A 16,950-nucleotide genomic window follows, 5' to 3' on the forward strand; every position below is an offset into this window, starting at 1 on the left:
GTGAATAGGCTGGCAGTGAATTAGTGAGTGAGTTTGTAATGCGAGTCGTCATCATGTTGACTCCTCTAATCGGCCAGTCTGTCAGACAAGAACACTCTGAGGATTACATTTAAGACCAAGGAATTCACTTACACTGAACTAACTGAGAGAGAGAGAGCACAGAGGGGGAGAGAGACAGAGCTAGAGAGAGACCGCACAGAGAGAGGGAGAGAGAGAGCACAGAGATGGAGGGGAGAGAGAGAGAGAGATCACAGAGATGGAGGGGAGAGAGAACACAGAGAGAAAGAGAGAGGTCTCAACAGGCTCTACAGTCAATAGGAGGAAAACAACACACACACACACACACAACACACACACCACACACACACACACACACACACACACACACACACACACACACACAGTAATGTAAAGTCTGATAGAGATCTTCTGGATTTGCATGATGTAAACAATAGACATGACAGCAGACCTGAGACACGTTATGCGTTAACCTGATCTGTTAGTGCAACCAAACTATGATCTGTTTGTGCAACCAAACTATGATGTTACAGATAATTCACCTTCTTCGCAAACTAAATTCCTTTTCTGTCAGGCCTTTCATTCATTCATTTTATTTATTTGTGTAGGGACCGGTATCTGGGAACAAATTCCTTACCAAGACATTTCTTCACAAATGTGTTCATAAAGGTGTCTACTAAAACATATCAACAAGTGTTTGTGTTTTTACACCAAAACCACTCCTTGTCGAGAAAACGCTCTGATCGTGCTTAGTTGAGTTATAAACAGTAAAACAACATGTCAGTACACAGTCACATCTCATTGGTCATAAACACCAACATTTGTGGTTCATGAGAAACAAACCTGCTCACTAATTTCTGAATGAATTGAATTGAATGATAACAGTGTTTATTGGAATACATTGGCATACTTGTGTACATCTATATCCACTTTGTGGCGGTTATTTAACAACGTATTTTGTCAACATGTATTTTCACGCAGAAAATGGGTTTACGATGATCAGGGAAATTGGGCGAGGCCGTTTTCTCGACGAGTGGTTTTGTTGCAAAACAAATGCTTTTGATTCAGAATGATGAAAAACCTCTAGTTTGACCCCTCAGAAGCTGAGTCAGGCAGAATTAAACATTTTCGATTTCCCCCCTATGCTTCCGGGTATCTCTTAGTAGACACCTTTATAAACACATTTTGTGAAGAAATTTGTTGGTAAGGAATTTATTCCCAGATTGGCCAAATATCTGATATTATGGCCTGACTAACCCCCCCACGACTAGACCTGGAAATCCAATCCATGAATATCACAAACAGAATAGTTAACAAGGCACAGCCCTGGCGGAGGCCAACCCCCAGCAGGAATGAGTCCGACTTACTGCTGAGAACCCGGACACAGCTCTCGCTTTGGGTGTATAGAGATTGGATGGCCCTGAGTAGTGAACCCCTCAGCCCATACTCCCGCAGCACTTTGCACAGTATCTCCCTGGGAACCTGGTCATAAGCCTTCTTCAAATCCACAAAACACATGTAGACTGGATGGGCATACTCCCAGGCCCCCTCCAGGATCCTTGCGAGACTGAAGAGCTGGTCCGTTATTCCACGAACAGGACGGAATCCGCATTGTTCCTCTTCAATCCAAGGTTCGACTACCGGCCGGGCCCTCCTTTCCAGCACCTTAGAGTAGACTAACCCAAATCCTAACCCTAACCCTTAACCTAACCCTGACCCTAACCATAACCCTAAACCTAACCCCCATAACTTCCACGTAAAGTTATTATGCATGTTAGATTTTTAATGTAAGTGGACGAGGCGAAGTTGCGTATGAACTGCACGAGAAACAGCATTTCTGCGTATGTATTCCACGACATAACACCCGCGTGTCATACATACGCTCTCCCATGAGATCGGGTTGGAACTGAACTGAACCTTAGCTTATTTTCTGTCAGCTATGGTATTAGCAAAAACTGCAACAGGAAGTAAGCTAGTAGCAATTTAGAATGTTTATGCTCTCAAGTTAAAATGTATATTTGTCACAGTCTTCTTTAGACTAGAACCAGTAATTTATTGTGGTATCAATTGTTATTAGCCAGGTCTTCTGCAGAGACATGGTAAAAAGCTAACACAACAAGCTACAAGCTAAGACCAAGTTCCTTGCATAGCATGACTATTGTTGACAATAGTTTCCCCCCCGATGTTGGTGACATTCCCTGGGGCTGATCTGGCTGGTAAATTGGCTAGCTAGCAATTAGTCCATGTTAGCAAGCAAGCTAATGTTATCTAACATCTACCTGCCTCTCTCTCTCTATATCTGTCTCTCTCTCTCTCTCTCTCTCTCTGTCTGTCTCTCTACCTGTATCTCTCTCTACCTTTCTCACTCTCCCTCTGTCTCTACCTGTCTCTCTCTACCTGTCCTCTCTGTGCCTCTCTCCAGCCAACCACCTTCAGTCCAGTAGCAGTAAACTTGAGTCCTGGTGAGTTCAGTCGTTTTCTCTCCATGTGAACAAATACAGCCAAAGCCCCGACCACTTCCGGGTTAGGCAAACGAACCAAGGGATTTCATCCGCTATTTATTTTTCCATAGACATTTCGTAAAATGCTTATAAAAATAGGTTTACTTGGTCAAACCAAGCGATTCAACTATATTTAGAATTAGGAGACACCATAGAACATTTCACTTGGACAAAAACCTAAAAAAAATTGCCGATCAAAAACAATATTTTTTTGTAGATGTTTTTTTATGTTGGGCGGAGTGAAATGTTCTTTTATAGTCTCTCCTGATTCTAAATATAGCTGAATTGCTTGGTTTGGTAAGTCAAATTTTTTTTTTTTACAAAACATCTATGGATAATAAATGGCGGATGAAATCCCTTCGTTTGTATGCCTAACCCGGAAGAGGGCATGACTTTTGCTCTCTATAAATGTACAATCTGCTGATAGCACAGTTTACCTCACTGCTGTGTGTGTGTGTGTGTGTGTGTGTGTGTGTGTGTGTGTGTGTGTGTGTGTGTGTGTGTGTGTGTGTGTGTGTGTGTGTGTGTGTGTGCGTGCGTGCGTGCGTGCGTGCGTGTAGTTATGGTGTGGAACAGAAGAGGACACAGTATAAAGAGAGAGGAAGGAGTATGAACTCCACCGGCTCTGGGAAGAGCAGCACCGTGTCCAGGTGAGACACACCTGATCACATGTTAGCACTTCTGGTTTCTTCATCTCAAAGTCAATGGGATTTTGGGGGATTTTGCTTAAATGCTTGAAATAAGATTGATGGTTAACACAAGTTTATGAAACAGCAAACTTTGTTTTCAGTAAGATAATCTTCAAAAATGTGGACCACTTTTAATGACTTTTGAAACATTTTCTGAAAATCACGTTTACGCTTCAAACGTCAAAGTGCTCCTCATTTGTGAAGATTATCTTGCTGAACACAAAGTTCACCATTTCATAAACTTTAGTTGTTGTAGGCCAGTACATGTGTATGGAAAAAGGGTATGACTGACTGTGTGTGTGTGTGTGTCTCTGTCGCTGGCTCTCTCTCTGTCACTCTCTTCCTTTCTCTCTCCTCTCTCTCTCTCCAGTGTATCAGAGCTGTTGGACATGTATGAGGAGGACCCAGAGGAGGTTCTGTATAATCTGGGTTTTGGTCGTGAAGAACCCGACCTGGCCTCCAAGGTTCCTTCACGGTTCTTCAGCAGCTCGTCTGGAGCTCGAGGCATCGACGTCAAGGTGCAAACACTCATATCACTATTACTGCATAAGTTCTCAAATGTTTTCACATCAAGGACCCTAAACTGACCCAAATGAGACGACAGACCCCCATCTGATAACATTTTAGCTGTTAGAAGATGGCCGTTTGTTGTTGACGGTCATATTCGAGCCCGACGCTGAAAATGTGTCGTGCGCGACCAAATCGTTTTAAAATCGGGCTGGAATTCGTGTAGTCGGATCCCTGCATTAGAGAACCTCACTGATGATGTCACTTTCGTGACTGACAGACAGAGAGGACCCACTTACTCAATTATATTTAAGAAGAAGCTATTATGTCCATAGATGATAGATGATATTTGGTATGATAGACATTGCTGAATGGCAGTTTTGTCACAGTAATTAGCTCATGAAGTTAACCATTCCCTACAATAATTGGATTCTAGGCACTGATACATATAATAATAATCCTAATTTAGGGTCAATTCTGGACCTTTACTCATGGTTTATGAGAACATGTTTGATGTCATTTTAAAGGGTAGCTTCTTAGCTTCAATTCAAGCCCAGCTATGAGTCTGACAAATAACGAGATCACATGGGCTCTTGAAAGTCTCAGTAACAGTCATTTTCCATAATCTTTGCCCAACTATAGTTTTTATTTGAGTACTGTGACATCTAAGAACATCACAGACATCTAAGAACATCACAGACACAGGCAAAACTGTAATACTCACAGGACTGTAAGGATTCAGAGAAGGTATAATCTACCCATACTATCGTGATGGGTGATTTTGACCCTTACAGTAGAATAATGACTTCTCAAGATAAATCTTTCACTTATGTTCTTGATTGAGTAAAATGGTAAGCTGTCATATATATACTGTATATATATATTCTGTATATATATATATATATATATATATATATATATATATATATATATATATATATATATATATATATATATATCAGAATCAGAATCAGAAAGACTTCAATGATCCCCGGGGGGAAATTGGGACAAGTTACAGTAGCTCGCTCACACATATATACAGTATATATATAAAATGGTGAGCTGTCATTGTATTGTGAACTGGCCATAGCACAGAGGCTGTCTATGACACTATTCTTCACACAATTCACCAAAGAATTTCATAATTCAATAATTTAATTAATTGATTGATTAATTTACTGCCATTTGAAACAAAGCTTGCTAGGAATTTGTCTTGTCGTCTGGACTATTTATTCTTAGTCTCTCAAGCCAGTTTATCTTTTCCACAAGCTTTGAATGCTCCAGAGAGACAGAGAGAGTCTGTACTTTAGCCTGTTAAAATTTGGCCAGTAGGAAGTTCGATGATATTCATATTAGATCAATCAAGCCATATGTAAACCAAACCGAGGCAGGTGATGGGAGAAATTAGCGGATGTGCCCACCTTCAGCAGATCTACCTGCCTTATATCCGTTGGGAACTATTGGACTCCGGCTGTAGGGTTATTTTGTAGGTCTTAGAGTACCAATCAAATATTTGGGCTCAGAATCCCATTAATGAAGGGCAGACCAGAAGGCATGAGATAGTTTGCCCTCTGATAGTTTGCCCCCTTGGTGTATTAATGTAATAGTAATGTTATTGTTATTGATGTGCAGGTCTACCTGGGAGCTCAACTGCAGCGCATGGAGCTGGAGAACCCTAACTACGCTCTGACTAGTACGTACTACCATACTCCTACTGCACTCCTACCATACTCACTACTATACACTTGAATCATACTCCTACTACACTCCTATTATACTCTTCATTGCTATACTCGGGTGAGATTTGCTAAGACATAAATAGTAAGTAATTAAAGTTTATTTGTATAGCACCTTTCACAGATACAGGATCACAAAGTGCTTAACAATATCAAAATATCAAAGACAACAGGCAAACACAATGCCATAAAAGATAAAAACTAAAATTGGCGCCGACCTCGAACTATCCAATCAGAGAAAAGATAAAATTTTCTGGGAAACGGAAGGTCAGATGCCTGTTGCCTGAGTCTCTACAAGTTACGGTTGCGGAGATACGTCCGCCCTGCCTGCAGGACTACAGGTGCCACTGTCATAAAACCTATTGAACAGCTTTATCACAGAGCCATCAAGGCATTTGCTAGAAAACCTTTGTCATACCACCACTGTAACATTCTGGAACAACATCTCTTCCTGAACTTTGAAAATCTCAAGGTCTTAAAGAGTGCCTGTTTTTTCTTCAAATGCCTACATGGACTAGCTCCCCCTCCTTTACAGGAATTCATCCAAAAAAATAGAATAACTGGACTCGGCACCAGGTCAGACACCAGAGGTGATTGCAAGGTCCATCGTAGAATGACCACGTTTGGTCAGAATGTCCTGTCGATAAAAGGCAGCCAAATATGGAACAGTCTCCCCGTCTCCATAAGGGACAGCCCCACCCTTGCCGCTTTCAAAGGCAGACTTAAAAAATGGCTGAAAACAAACCAGTCATGTGTCCACGGGTAGTATGTTTTTATTCTCTTTTTTTGTGTGTATTATTATTATGTATTTTTATTTTTCTAAGAGTAATTGCTGCCATGTATTTTAGAGTGTATTGTTGCTACTTATGTTTTACGTAGTTTTAGAGCAGGGGTGCCCAAACTCTTTCCCATGAAGGGCCAAAACTCAATCTGGCTGGAGGGGCAAGGGCCAAAAATAAACGTTGTGGAATTACATTAAAATGTATTGTGTTTTATAGGAAATTAACATTCTAAATCTAAAATAACATTTCAATATAATAAACGACTTTTTATCTGTTTGGTAATTGTAATAATTTGCAATTGGTTATATAGGCTATATTTAAAAAAACATCTGCATTTGTGTGGAGCTTAAACATTTAATCAGTAAACACCCAGTTAAAAACAGTTGTATTTTCCACCTTTGTAATCAAGAGAGAAATTTGACTTAATTCCCAACTTGAAAAATCCTCAAGGTACTTTGAAAATCAGTTTCGTAGTGGTGACGTATATTGTACTCTTTCAAAACAGCCACTCTGTCTGCAAATTAGACAAACCGCTGTTGAATTTACTTTGGTAAAAAAATACTCGTCTTGCCACTCCGTCCTAAACTTTCTTTTGTCAGTGTGCCACTGCCGTGATGATGATCTCTCCATCTTGCTGAGCTGGTGTAAAGCCAGTGACTGGGGAGGGATCAAATATCAGAGCTCACCCCCCAACCAGGTGATTCAGCCAACCAATCAGGAGCAATCAATCCTCAGATAGCAATGCCTCACACCCGTGTGATAGAGTCGGGAAGAGAGAATACCAGCTGCACAAAGTTAACGTTAATCGTAGATAGAAGAGTCCCGACATCTCCATTCAGGCGCGGAGTGCATAATCGGGCACGTCGGGCCTGGCCTGCAAATTTTTTTTTTAGTCTTTGTGTTGCAGAACGTACATGCTAGTTGATGGTTGGCTGTAGTCTTTGTGTTGCAGAACGTACATGCTAGTTGATGGTTGGCTGTAGTCTTTGTGTTGCAGAACGTACATGCTAGTTGATGGTTGGCTGTAGTCTTTGTGTTGCAGAACGTACATGCTAGTTGATGGTTGGCTGTAGCCTTTGTGTTGCAGAACGTACATGCTAGTTGATGGTTGGCTGTAGTCTTTGTGTTGCAGAACGTACATGCTAGTTGACGGTTGGCTGTAGTCTTTGTGTTGCAGAATGTACATGCTAGTTGATGGTTGGCTGTAGTCTTTGTGTTGCAGAACGTACATGCTAGTTGATGGTTGGCTGTAGCCTTTGTGTTGCAGAACGTACATGCTAGTTGTCGGTTGGCTGTAGTCTTTGTGTTGCAGAACATACATGCTAGTTGATGGTTGGCTGTAGTCTTGATGGTTGGCTGTAGTCTTTGTGTTGCAGAACGTACATGCTAGTTGATGGTTGGCTGTAGTCTTTGTGTTGCAGAACGTACGTGCTAGTTGATGGTTGATGGTCCGAATCTGAGTCCCCAGCTTCCAAGTCCAAGTCGAGTCACGAGTCCTGAAAATGAGTTCAGGAATACACACACAGGAATACACACACAGGAATACACACACACACACACACAGGAATACACACACACACAGGAATACACACTAGGGCTGTCACTTTTTCCCAAAATAAAATTCGAACGAACTTTAATTGCCCGAAATTCGTTCGAATATATTCGAAGTTTTTTGGTTAATTAAAAAAAAAAAAAAAAAAAAAAAAAAAATTCAGTCCAGCAGCCTGTTGCACCAGCTGAACGTAAGTTCTGTCTTAAGTTAGGGTGTAAAGTCCACACTAACTGCTACGTTCAAACTAGTTAGTTTGACACTAAAGTTGTGTCTTTGTTTGGTTGCACCACGGAGACGTAAGGTACCGTAAATTCCGGACTATAAGCCGCGGCTTTTTCCCCGTTTTTTGGCCTTTTTTGGCCCCTGCGGCTTATATAACGGTGCGGCTTATCTATGGATTTTTTCAAAAAAAAAAAAAAAAAAAAACTCTCTTTTTTAGCACTCTTTCTAACTATAAATCCACTTCTGTTTTAATTTCCTCTCTTGCCCTCTTTTAACAACATAACATAACATAACACAACACAGGTAAGCAGAAAGAAAAAGACGAAGCAATCACCGCCATGAATGAGGAAATGACTCACCTGCTGGAGGCTGGAGATACACGGCTTGGGCTAAACTTTTACTCCGTGAAACACTATCGATTAAGTCCGACATCGCTCAGAGGTTTGAGCAGCTTGAAAACAAGTTTGAAAACGTGCAGAAGTCCATCCACTCAATCACTAAAGAAAAGAAGGCAACCGTGAACAGAGTTTCTAATGCGGAAAAGCGCATCAGCGCACTGGAGGACAAAAACAACACAGTGAGTCCGAAAGTGGATAAAATGCAAAAACAAATCGAAACCCTGCACACGCAGGTTGATGACTTAATCAGCAGGAGTAAAAGAAATAACATTCGCCTGATCAATGTAAAAGAGGGAGCTGAGATTGGTGACATGGACGCTTTCGTGGCAAAATCCTGTGTTACATCCTGGACCTGAAGGAAGGCGAGAAACCACCAGAGGTGGACAGGGCACACCGGGCGCCTCGGCAACCATCTTAACTAGTAGACCCTAAAGTCCATACTAACCAAAATAGTGTCGCAGACAATGACGTGTACAGTATCTGTGACCAATCAGTGAAAAGCACGGTGTAAACGGTGTTTATTTACGGTTGTTTAAGTGGAGTGAAAACAGGACATGTTGCCCACCGCAAATTAGTGCTTTCATATTTCATCAACACTAATCAAATGAGAACGTTATTGAGTAACGTTCGTTTAGGTTCATATTACTGTTAACGTTTATCTGTGAGCTCTTCATCAGTATTGTAGGCTATACCACCATCCTGCCTCACTAAATTGTTGCGGTTATTTTAATTTGTATGCAGTGCTGCAGCTTGTGGGAAACAAAAGCGTGAGTCATAAATATCAAAGGGTGTAATTTATCACGGAGAGCGCGTTGCGGACGCAAAACAACGATGCGCCACGGTGCCAAGTTGCAATCCGTGCCAACTGCTATTTTACGGAGGACTTTACACCTAGTAAGACGTAGGTGTAAATTTTAAGTTCTAACTTATGCCTACGTTGTAACTATTTCACTTGGTGCAACCCAAATATTTTTAGTAGTGCGTAAACTCGGACTTAGTGAGACTTTACGTTCAAACTAGCTTACGTTTCAACTTACGCACAGCTGGTGCAACCCACTGCAGGCCACCGGGCATCAGCCCGACGTGTTAGCTTGGACGCTCACAGTCACAACACTGCCTCACAAACTTGGCTGCATCCAACTCGAGACAACTTTTCAGACCCTGGAGACAATCTTTCTCAGAAGAGACTAACGCGACAAATCTGGAGACTTTTTCTGACATGGGATTAACATTACCAGCAAGCAGCAGTTGGTTAATTTTGGTTCATAAAAAAAAAAAAAAAAAAAAAAAAAAAAAATCGAACATTCAAATTACATTTCGAAAACGAACCCCTTCCCCCACATTCGAAGTTGCATTCGAATTTCGAATGAAAAGTGACAGCCCTAATACACACACAGGAATACACACTGCTTTGTGGTGTGTTCAGGTTCAGTTGATGCCGGGTTGGTGTGTCTGGGGCTTTACACACACACACACACACACACACACACACACACACACGCACACACACACACGCAGACACTCTCTCTCTCGCTCTCTCACACACACACACGCAGACACTCTCTCTCCCACTCTCTCTCTCTCTCTCTCTCACACACACACACGCAGACAATCTCTCTCACTCTCTCTCTCTCGCTCTCTCTCACACACACACCACACTCCTATCAGCTGTGTGTGAGCGCGTTTCATCCATGCAGGTGATGCATTTCAACTGCCTGTGTGTATGTGTGTGTGTGATTTGTGTGTGTGTGATTTGTGTGTGTGTTCTGCCAGCTGCCTGCTAACAAGTAAACTAGCAAGGACAAAGAGGTGTTTGTCCCAGCCTACACACACACACACACACACACACACACACACACACACACACACACACATGGACGGAACACACACACATGGACGGATTCACCATATGGGCAAATGGGCATTTGCCCAGGGGCGTCAAGTGGCAAGGGCACCAAGCAACTGGGTATAAAGAAAATGTGCGACGACCATCCCCCCCGCCCCCCCCCCCCCCCCCCCAGCAACCAATTTGTTGTTGTGTTGTTTTCTGATTAAATATGCTTGCTTGGCTGAATAGATTATAGCATAAGCCTATATAGCCTATAGATCACTTTCTTATGATTTAGACACAAAATACTCAAGCACCAATTTGTGTGCTGCGCGGGGGGAAGGGCACTTCTGAGTCACTGTTGCCCAGCGGCACCATGATGTCTTAATCCGTCTATGCACACACACACACGCACGCACACACATGCCCCTCGCCGTGACATCACTGCTACTATAGCAACCGATCACCATCTAATCGACAGACGATTCGATCAAAATAAATCATTGTGTCTCTTGATTTTAAAGGTGCAATGTATACGAATTCACTAGACTTTTACTTTAAAAAGGTTGAAAAATGAACTAAAATGGTTTTGACATTTACGTATTTTGTAGCAGAGATATTTTCTGAAACTAGAGGGCACTCGTTAGACTGCATGCCTCAGGCGCCTTTTTATGATTGGCTACCACCATTGCCATGCCTCCTTCTGACCAGTGGGCATGTAAAGTTAATCAGTTCGTCCTTGGCCCATGACCAACCTTTGCAATGTTTCATGGTGTTACGTGAATCCGTTTGGAAGTTAGGCGCTTTTTGTGATTGAACATGCCCATTACCACGCCCCCTTTTGGCCCATTACCACGCCCCCTTTTGGCCAGTGGACGTGGAAAGGTAATCAGTTCTAAGTTGGCCCATGACCAACCTTTCTGCCAAGTTTGACGTATTTTTGTAGTCGGAACGCGGAAGTCCCGGACTTCCTGGTTCTTCACTCTTTCTGCCTATGGGATTTTTGAATCGGTTTTTGCCGCGATGCTTCAAATAAGGTCTCTGGGCAACGCAAGCTTAATCAAACGCGAACCAGTGTTCAGCCGGATAATCTTCACACATGAGAGGAGGACCACTTTCATGAGTTTTGAAGCATAAATGCGAGCCCTAGAAGTAAAAAGGCTTGTGCTAAGCTAATCCAGAACTACACACTGTCGCATAGGCTTCCCCGTCACGTCAACCACTCAACCTGGACTGTTGTTGATGTGTGCGCTGCTGTGCACTGATTACCCCGGGCTGAACCAGGTGAGGGAAAGAGAATTTCCGTGTTCGTCCTTTGAAGTGATGACGTTATTGACGTATAATATCCCCGTCGACTCAACAGTGTAGTCTCATTTAGCCGTTTACTAGCTAGCTGCCCTTTTAACGGCACGTAAAAGCTTAAAAACTCATGAAAGTGGTCCTCATGTGTGAAGATTATCCTACTGAACACTGGTTCGCGTTTGATTAAGCTTGCGTTGCCCAGAGACCTTATTAGAAGCATCGCGCCAAAAACCCATTCAAAAATCCCATAGGCGAAAACAGTGAAGAACCAGGAGTGTTAGCATCGATGATTTCCGAACTCGTTCCTGGGGCTCTCTATTAGCATGCTAACCAGCTAGCCCCAGCCCGCCCTGTCCTGTAATACCATTTCGCCTCAAGAGGCGATAGTGAGTCAGTGTAGCATCCAGTCTGCCCTCAGTCCAACATGAGAGAAGAAGATGAAGTTAGAATCCCACTTACTTTGACAACGGTAATAAACACCATTTCCACCGTGCTTTTCACTGATTGGCCACAGAAAGTGAAAACATAGAATATTTTGGTTAGTCTGGACTTTACACTCTACTAGTTAAGATGTACCTTATGTCTCCTTAGTGAATTAAACAGCAATTTTAGCATCAAACTAACTAGTTTCAGCGTATCAGTTAGTGTAGACTTTACACCCTAACTTAAGAGTGAACTTACATTCAGCTGATGGAACAGGTTTCCCAGAGCCGCAGCTCCGCCTGCTATTGATCGTGATCAGCGAGCTGTCTTTTCTATCATCTATTTTACTCTAAACAGGTGAGTTATATAAAAAATTACCTCCCGTACAGTTGTTATGAAAAGTTTAATTAGCTATCCACTTTATTTCTAGCTGCCATGATGCCTGATGGGTGCTTCTTCCGCTTCCGGTGTACTGTTTTAACTTGACAAAAAAAACGTCTATGAGGATTTTACAGCAGAGCCATTCTGCTCTACAGCCGTGTTGTTCGGGCGCTGGGATAACGTAATGCATTGTGGGTAGTCGGCTACTGTGGCTAATGCTAGCGGCTAGCGTAATAGTTACTTTACATGGCAGTAAAATGCCACTGAATGACCAAATTGTTTTAACTTTTAACCATATCGATGTTTCCAACGTTGGTTAGTTGTTTATAACGTGACTATATTCATAACTTTTATAACCTACTCCAGTTTCCGGTTTATAATTTGGGTCTGCAGCCGAGTATAACAAAGGAAATGGCAAGCTGCAACAATAAGTCACGTTAAACTGGACCTTGTACCCTCAATTTTTTCACAGTGGGGCATTCAAAAATAAGGTGGATACAGCCCAAAACCATGTTTTGAACCAGACTGTAAACATGTTTAATCCTGTTGTAAAGTCAGGCATTCTAACATGGGGGTGAACAGGGAACGACTCCCTTTTGGAGCCAGCCTCAAGTGGCTATTCATGGAACTACAGCTTTCAGTATCATTTCTGCAGCTTCCTCTCCCAAAGCACGAGCTAGCCCTGAATGTAGTCCAGCCTGCTAGTAGCTTTCAGGCTAATTTGAATTCTCAGTCTTGCTCAAAGTAAAGTGCAGTGCATTGTCTTCCCACTGAGGTGGTCGGAGGTGAAATACTGCCCCCTATTAATTGGTTTGGATCATGTTGCCAAGTATTCCACACTACACCTTTCAAACAAATTGACTGTTCACTTTAGGGTGAACTGTCCCTTTAACAGGCTCAGTCTGACTGTGGCTCCTGGAGACTTTTCCACAACATTCTTAGACCATGCCAATGGTTCCCTAGATCGTGTGTGTGTGTGTGTGTGTGTGTGTGTGTGTGTGTGTGTGTGTGTGTGTGTGTGTGTGTGTGTGTGTGTGTGTGTGTGTGTGTGTGTGTGTGTGTGTGTCTGTGCGGGTGTGGGTGTGTTGCTGTTTGTTATGTAAGCACTGTTTTCTCAGTAAAAGATATTCTCTTGGGATAGAGAGAGACAGTCAGAGAGAGAGAGAGCGACAGAGAGAGGGAGAGAGACACAGAGAAACAGAGTATGTGTCATTTTCTCATATTCCTCACTTCCTGTTTTAGGATTATCAATACTGCTGAGCAGCACTTGGCAGGAAACACGCACGCACGCACGCACACACACACACACACACACACACACACACACACACACACACACACACACACACACACACACACACACACACACACACACACAAACATACCTACACACACACAAACACACACACACACACATACACACACACACACACACACACACACACACAAACATACACACACACACACACACACACACACACACACACACACCCACACACACACACACACACACACACACACACACACACACACACATACACACACACACACACACACACACACACACACACACACACACAAACATACACACACACACACACACACACACACACACACACACACACAAACATACCTACACACACACACACACACACACACACACACACACACACACACAAACATACACACAAACACACAGGCTTTTTTTTGCTTGTCATTGAGTAGTCTCTCTGCATACTACATAATACTCTGTGCCACTTTGGAGCCCCCACTGTTGTTTTGAGGGGGGAACAATTGAATGACTGACAGGTTGTAGCACCAATGAGAGAGCGGTTCATTTTCAAAAGTCAATAGTGTCAGGTTGGGTGGGCGCGCCTGATTGCTAAAATCATTACAGATTGGAGGATTCCGGCACAACACAGCGAGCAGTGTCCCAGACCCAGAGAGAGATCTGCAGTGTGCAGTAACATAGTAATTTCTCCAATCAGAAGCATAGCATATTATTATAGAAGAGTAACAGACCTAGGATTGAGCCCTGGGGAACACAAAAAAGAAAATTAGAAAGAAGTTTATGAGAAAGGCAGAGAGAGTAGGGTTGTGCAATGTCAGCCAAATAACCATCACGATGGTTCCACACTGAACCATCACGATGGACGGGGAGGGGGGTGTGGGGGGTGTGTGTAACATTTTTAATTGTCTTATATGGCTATTATTAGGGGGGGGGGTTATTAATGATTTATGAAGTCGTTGCGGTGCTGTTTGGCTGCCCGGCCCGGCACCACAATACACAATACAGCCAACTTCTGCTATATTCTCCCCTCCTCTCCTCTCGGACCACTCTGAACTCTGGTTTAATTCCACCCGCGCGTCGCGGGTGAGTGCAGTTGGCCTTTTTATTATTAAATCTGTAGAATTTAAATTTTAGAACAGTTAATTAATCACGATGGTCCGATGTAGAAGGCTCAGAGGTCGATGGGTGTCGGAACAATCACGATGGTCGATGCCATCGTCCATCGCGCCAACCCTAGAGGACAGAGAGTTTGTCATTGGATGGTGGTGTATTTAGACTTGCTAGGGAAATTCATCTCCCTTTTAAAGTTCATCAGCACTGGCTCCCCGCAGGGCTGCGTTCTGTCTGCCCTACTATTCTCCCCGTACACCAACAGCTGCATCTCCCTCCACTCGTCGGTCAAGCTCCTGAAGTTTGCAGACGATACCACCTTGGTAGGCCTCATCTCCAATGGGGATGAGTCCGCCTACAGGAGGGAGATCACGCGGCTAGAGAGCTGGTGTAAAGACAACAACCTGGCCCTCAATGCTCTCAAAACAGTGGAGATGGTAGTTGACTTCAGGCGGAAGGCAGCCCCTCCCCACCCGCTCAACTTGGGAGGCACCCCAGTGGCCTCTGTTGAGTCTTGCCGCTTCCTTGGCATGACGATCTCCCGGGACCTGAAGTGGGAGCTGAACATCGATGCTCTCATGAAGAAGGCCCGGAAGAGGATGTACTTCCTGCGGCAGCTAAAAAAGTTCCGGCTGCCGAGGTCTATGCTGACTCAGTTTTACACCTCCATCATTGAGTCCATTCTCACCTTCTCCATCATCACCTGGTTCCCTGCGGCTACGGTCAAGGACAAGACCAAGCTGCAGCGCGTGATTCGATCAGCGGAGAAGGTGATCGGCTGCCCCCTCCCCTCTCTCGAGTCCCTACATGACACCAGGGCCTTGAAGAGGGCCAGAAAGATTATGGCTGACCCATCCCACCCGGGTCACGCCCTCTTTTCCATGCTTCCTCACGGTAGGCGGCTACGCCTGCCAGTGACTCTAAAAAAACGTCACAGACTCAGCTTCTTCCCCTCAGCAGCACGTCTCGTAAACCAGTCAGGTATCCCCCGGTTCCCCCCCCCCCCTAAGGGGAGCTGCCTCGGGCCTGAACCCTTATCCAAATATTTGCACTGCCCATACCTGTATGATCACCAAATATTGCACTTTCTTGTCCTGTTGTTCCACTGTATTTGCCTCATTTTGCACTGTCCCTTTTATGTGAAAAAAGTTTAAGCACTTTAATGCCAAAACAAGTTCCTATATGTTACTTAACATAATGGTGAATAAATGATATCTGATTCTGATTCTGATTCTGAGATCAGTGAGAAAAAACAGATCCCAGGTGCTCTGCTATGAGAAAACAGTAGTATTTTTTTCTGGCTGATGCACGGCATTACACATTACTAGAATGGTCAATGCAACCATTTTGAAATAAACCCCACGCAACTATAGGACCCTCACTTTTCCTAAATGTCTGTATATTTTATTCTAGCATTGTTGTTTTATTACAAGTTCTGAGTATTTCTACCTTGAATCCCCGTAAGGGTCATTTTGACTGTATGCATTATGTTAGGGATCATGTAAAGCCAGACGGTTATTATTGGAAAATGAACCCTGACAGGATGATCAGGACCCCTTCTTGGCGGGGCTTTGCAGTTGACACACCTGGGAACAAGTATGCTAATGTTACACTCGCTAACTAGCGTTAGCTAGGGCATGCTGCTAACACACCAGCCGGTTAGAAACAACATACCTGGATTGGTCTGAGTTGTTTCTAATGAAGAGAGGTGTTTGGAGGCGGTACCTCACCATTTTTACAGACCGCTAGCTGACTTTTTTTTGCAGTGATCGACCAATCAGAATAGACTATTCAACAAGGCCATGCAATAAAGACGGTGAATCATTTCAGTGTTGTCAGTTCTACTTTTTCCCGCTCTTGAGGATCCATGTCACTGTTGCCTAGCAACTATAAAAAAAACGCTATTGCAAAGCTAAAAGTTTTTAACCTGACGCTGCCAGATTGATGAGTTTGCTTCACATTCTGTTTCACAAACGACATCCATCTGGATTTGGTCAAGCTACCCTGCTGAAGAGGGCGGTCACTTTTTTCAAGCTACTTGGCAGGTGATTGGATGAACCGTCTGTCTGTCACCGTCTGGGCGTGCCAACGCCAACCAATCAGATCGACTTGCCTTCATGACGTAGCCTCGCCTGGTAAACACGAACGGCTAGGACTACAATTGCTAATTAGTTAGCATGGAGGTCGCAGATTTTTAGCTGTTTTTGTAA

General features: G+C 43.4%; 1 protein-coding gene across 2 annotated transcripts in view; it reads left to right on the forward strand.

Annotated features, from left to right (window-relative positions):
• Nucleotides 1–16,950, forward strand: part of itprid2 (ITPR interacting domain containing 2) — a 108,794-nt gene that overhangs the window by 39,927 nt on the left and 51,917 nt on the right. For both annotated transcript variants that reach the window (XM_083639327.1, XM_083639328.1), the window contains 4 exons: nt 2,441–2,480; nt 3,080–3,169; nt 3,579–3,726; nt 5,348–5,408. In XM_083639327.1, the coding sequence (XP_083495453.1) occupies nt 2,441–2,480; nt 3,080–3,169; nt 3,579–3,726; nt 5,348–5,408 (339 nt within the window). The remainder of the gene's footprint in view (nt 1–2,440; nt 2,481–3,079; nt 3,170–3,578; nt 3,727–5,347; nt 5,409–16,950) is intronic.

Source organism: Poromitra crassiceps (genome assembly GCF_964638095.1).
Source record: "Poromitra crassiceps genome assembly, chromosome: 6".
Lineage (NCBI taxonomy): Eukaryota > Metazoa > Chordata > Actinopteri > Beryciformes > Melamphaidae > Poromitra > Poromitra crassiceps.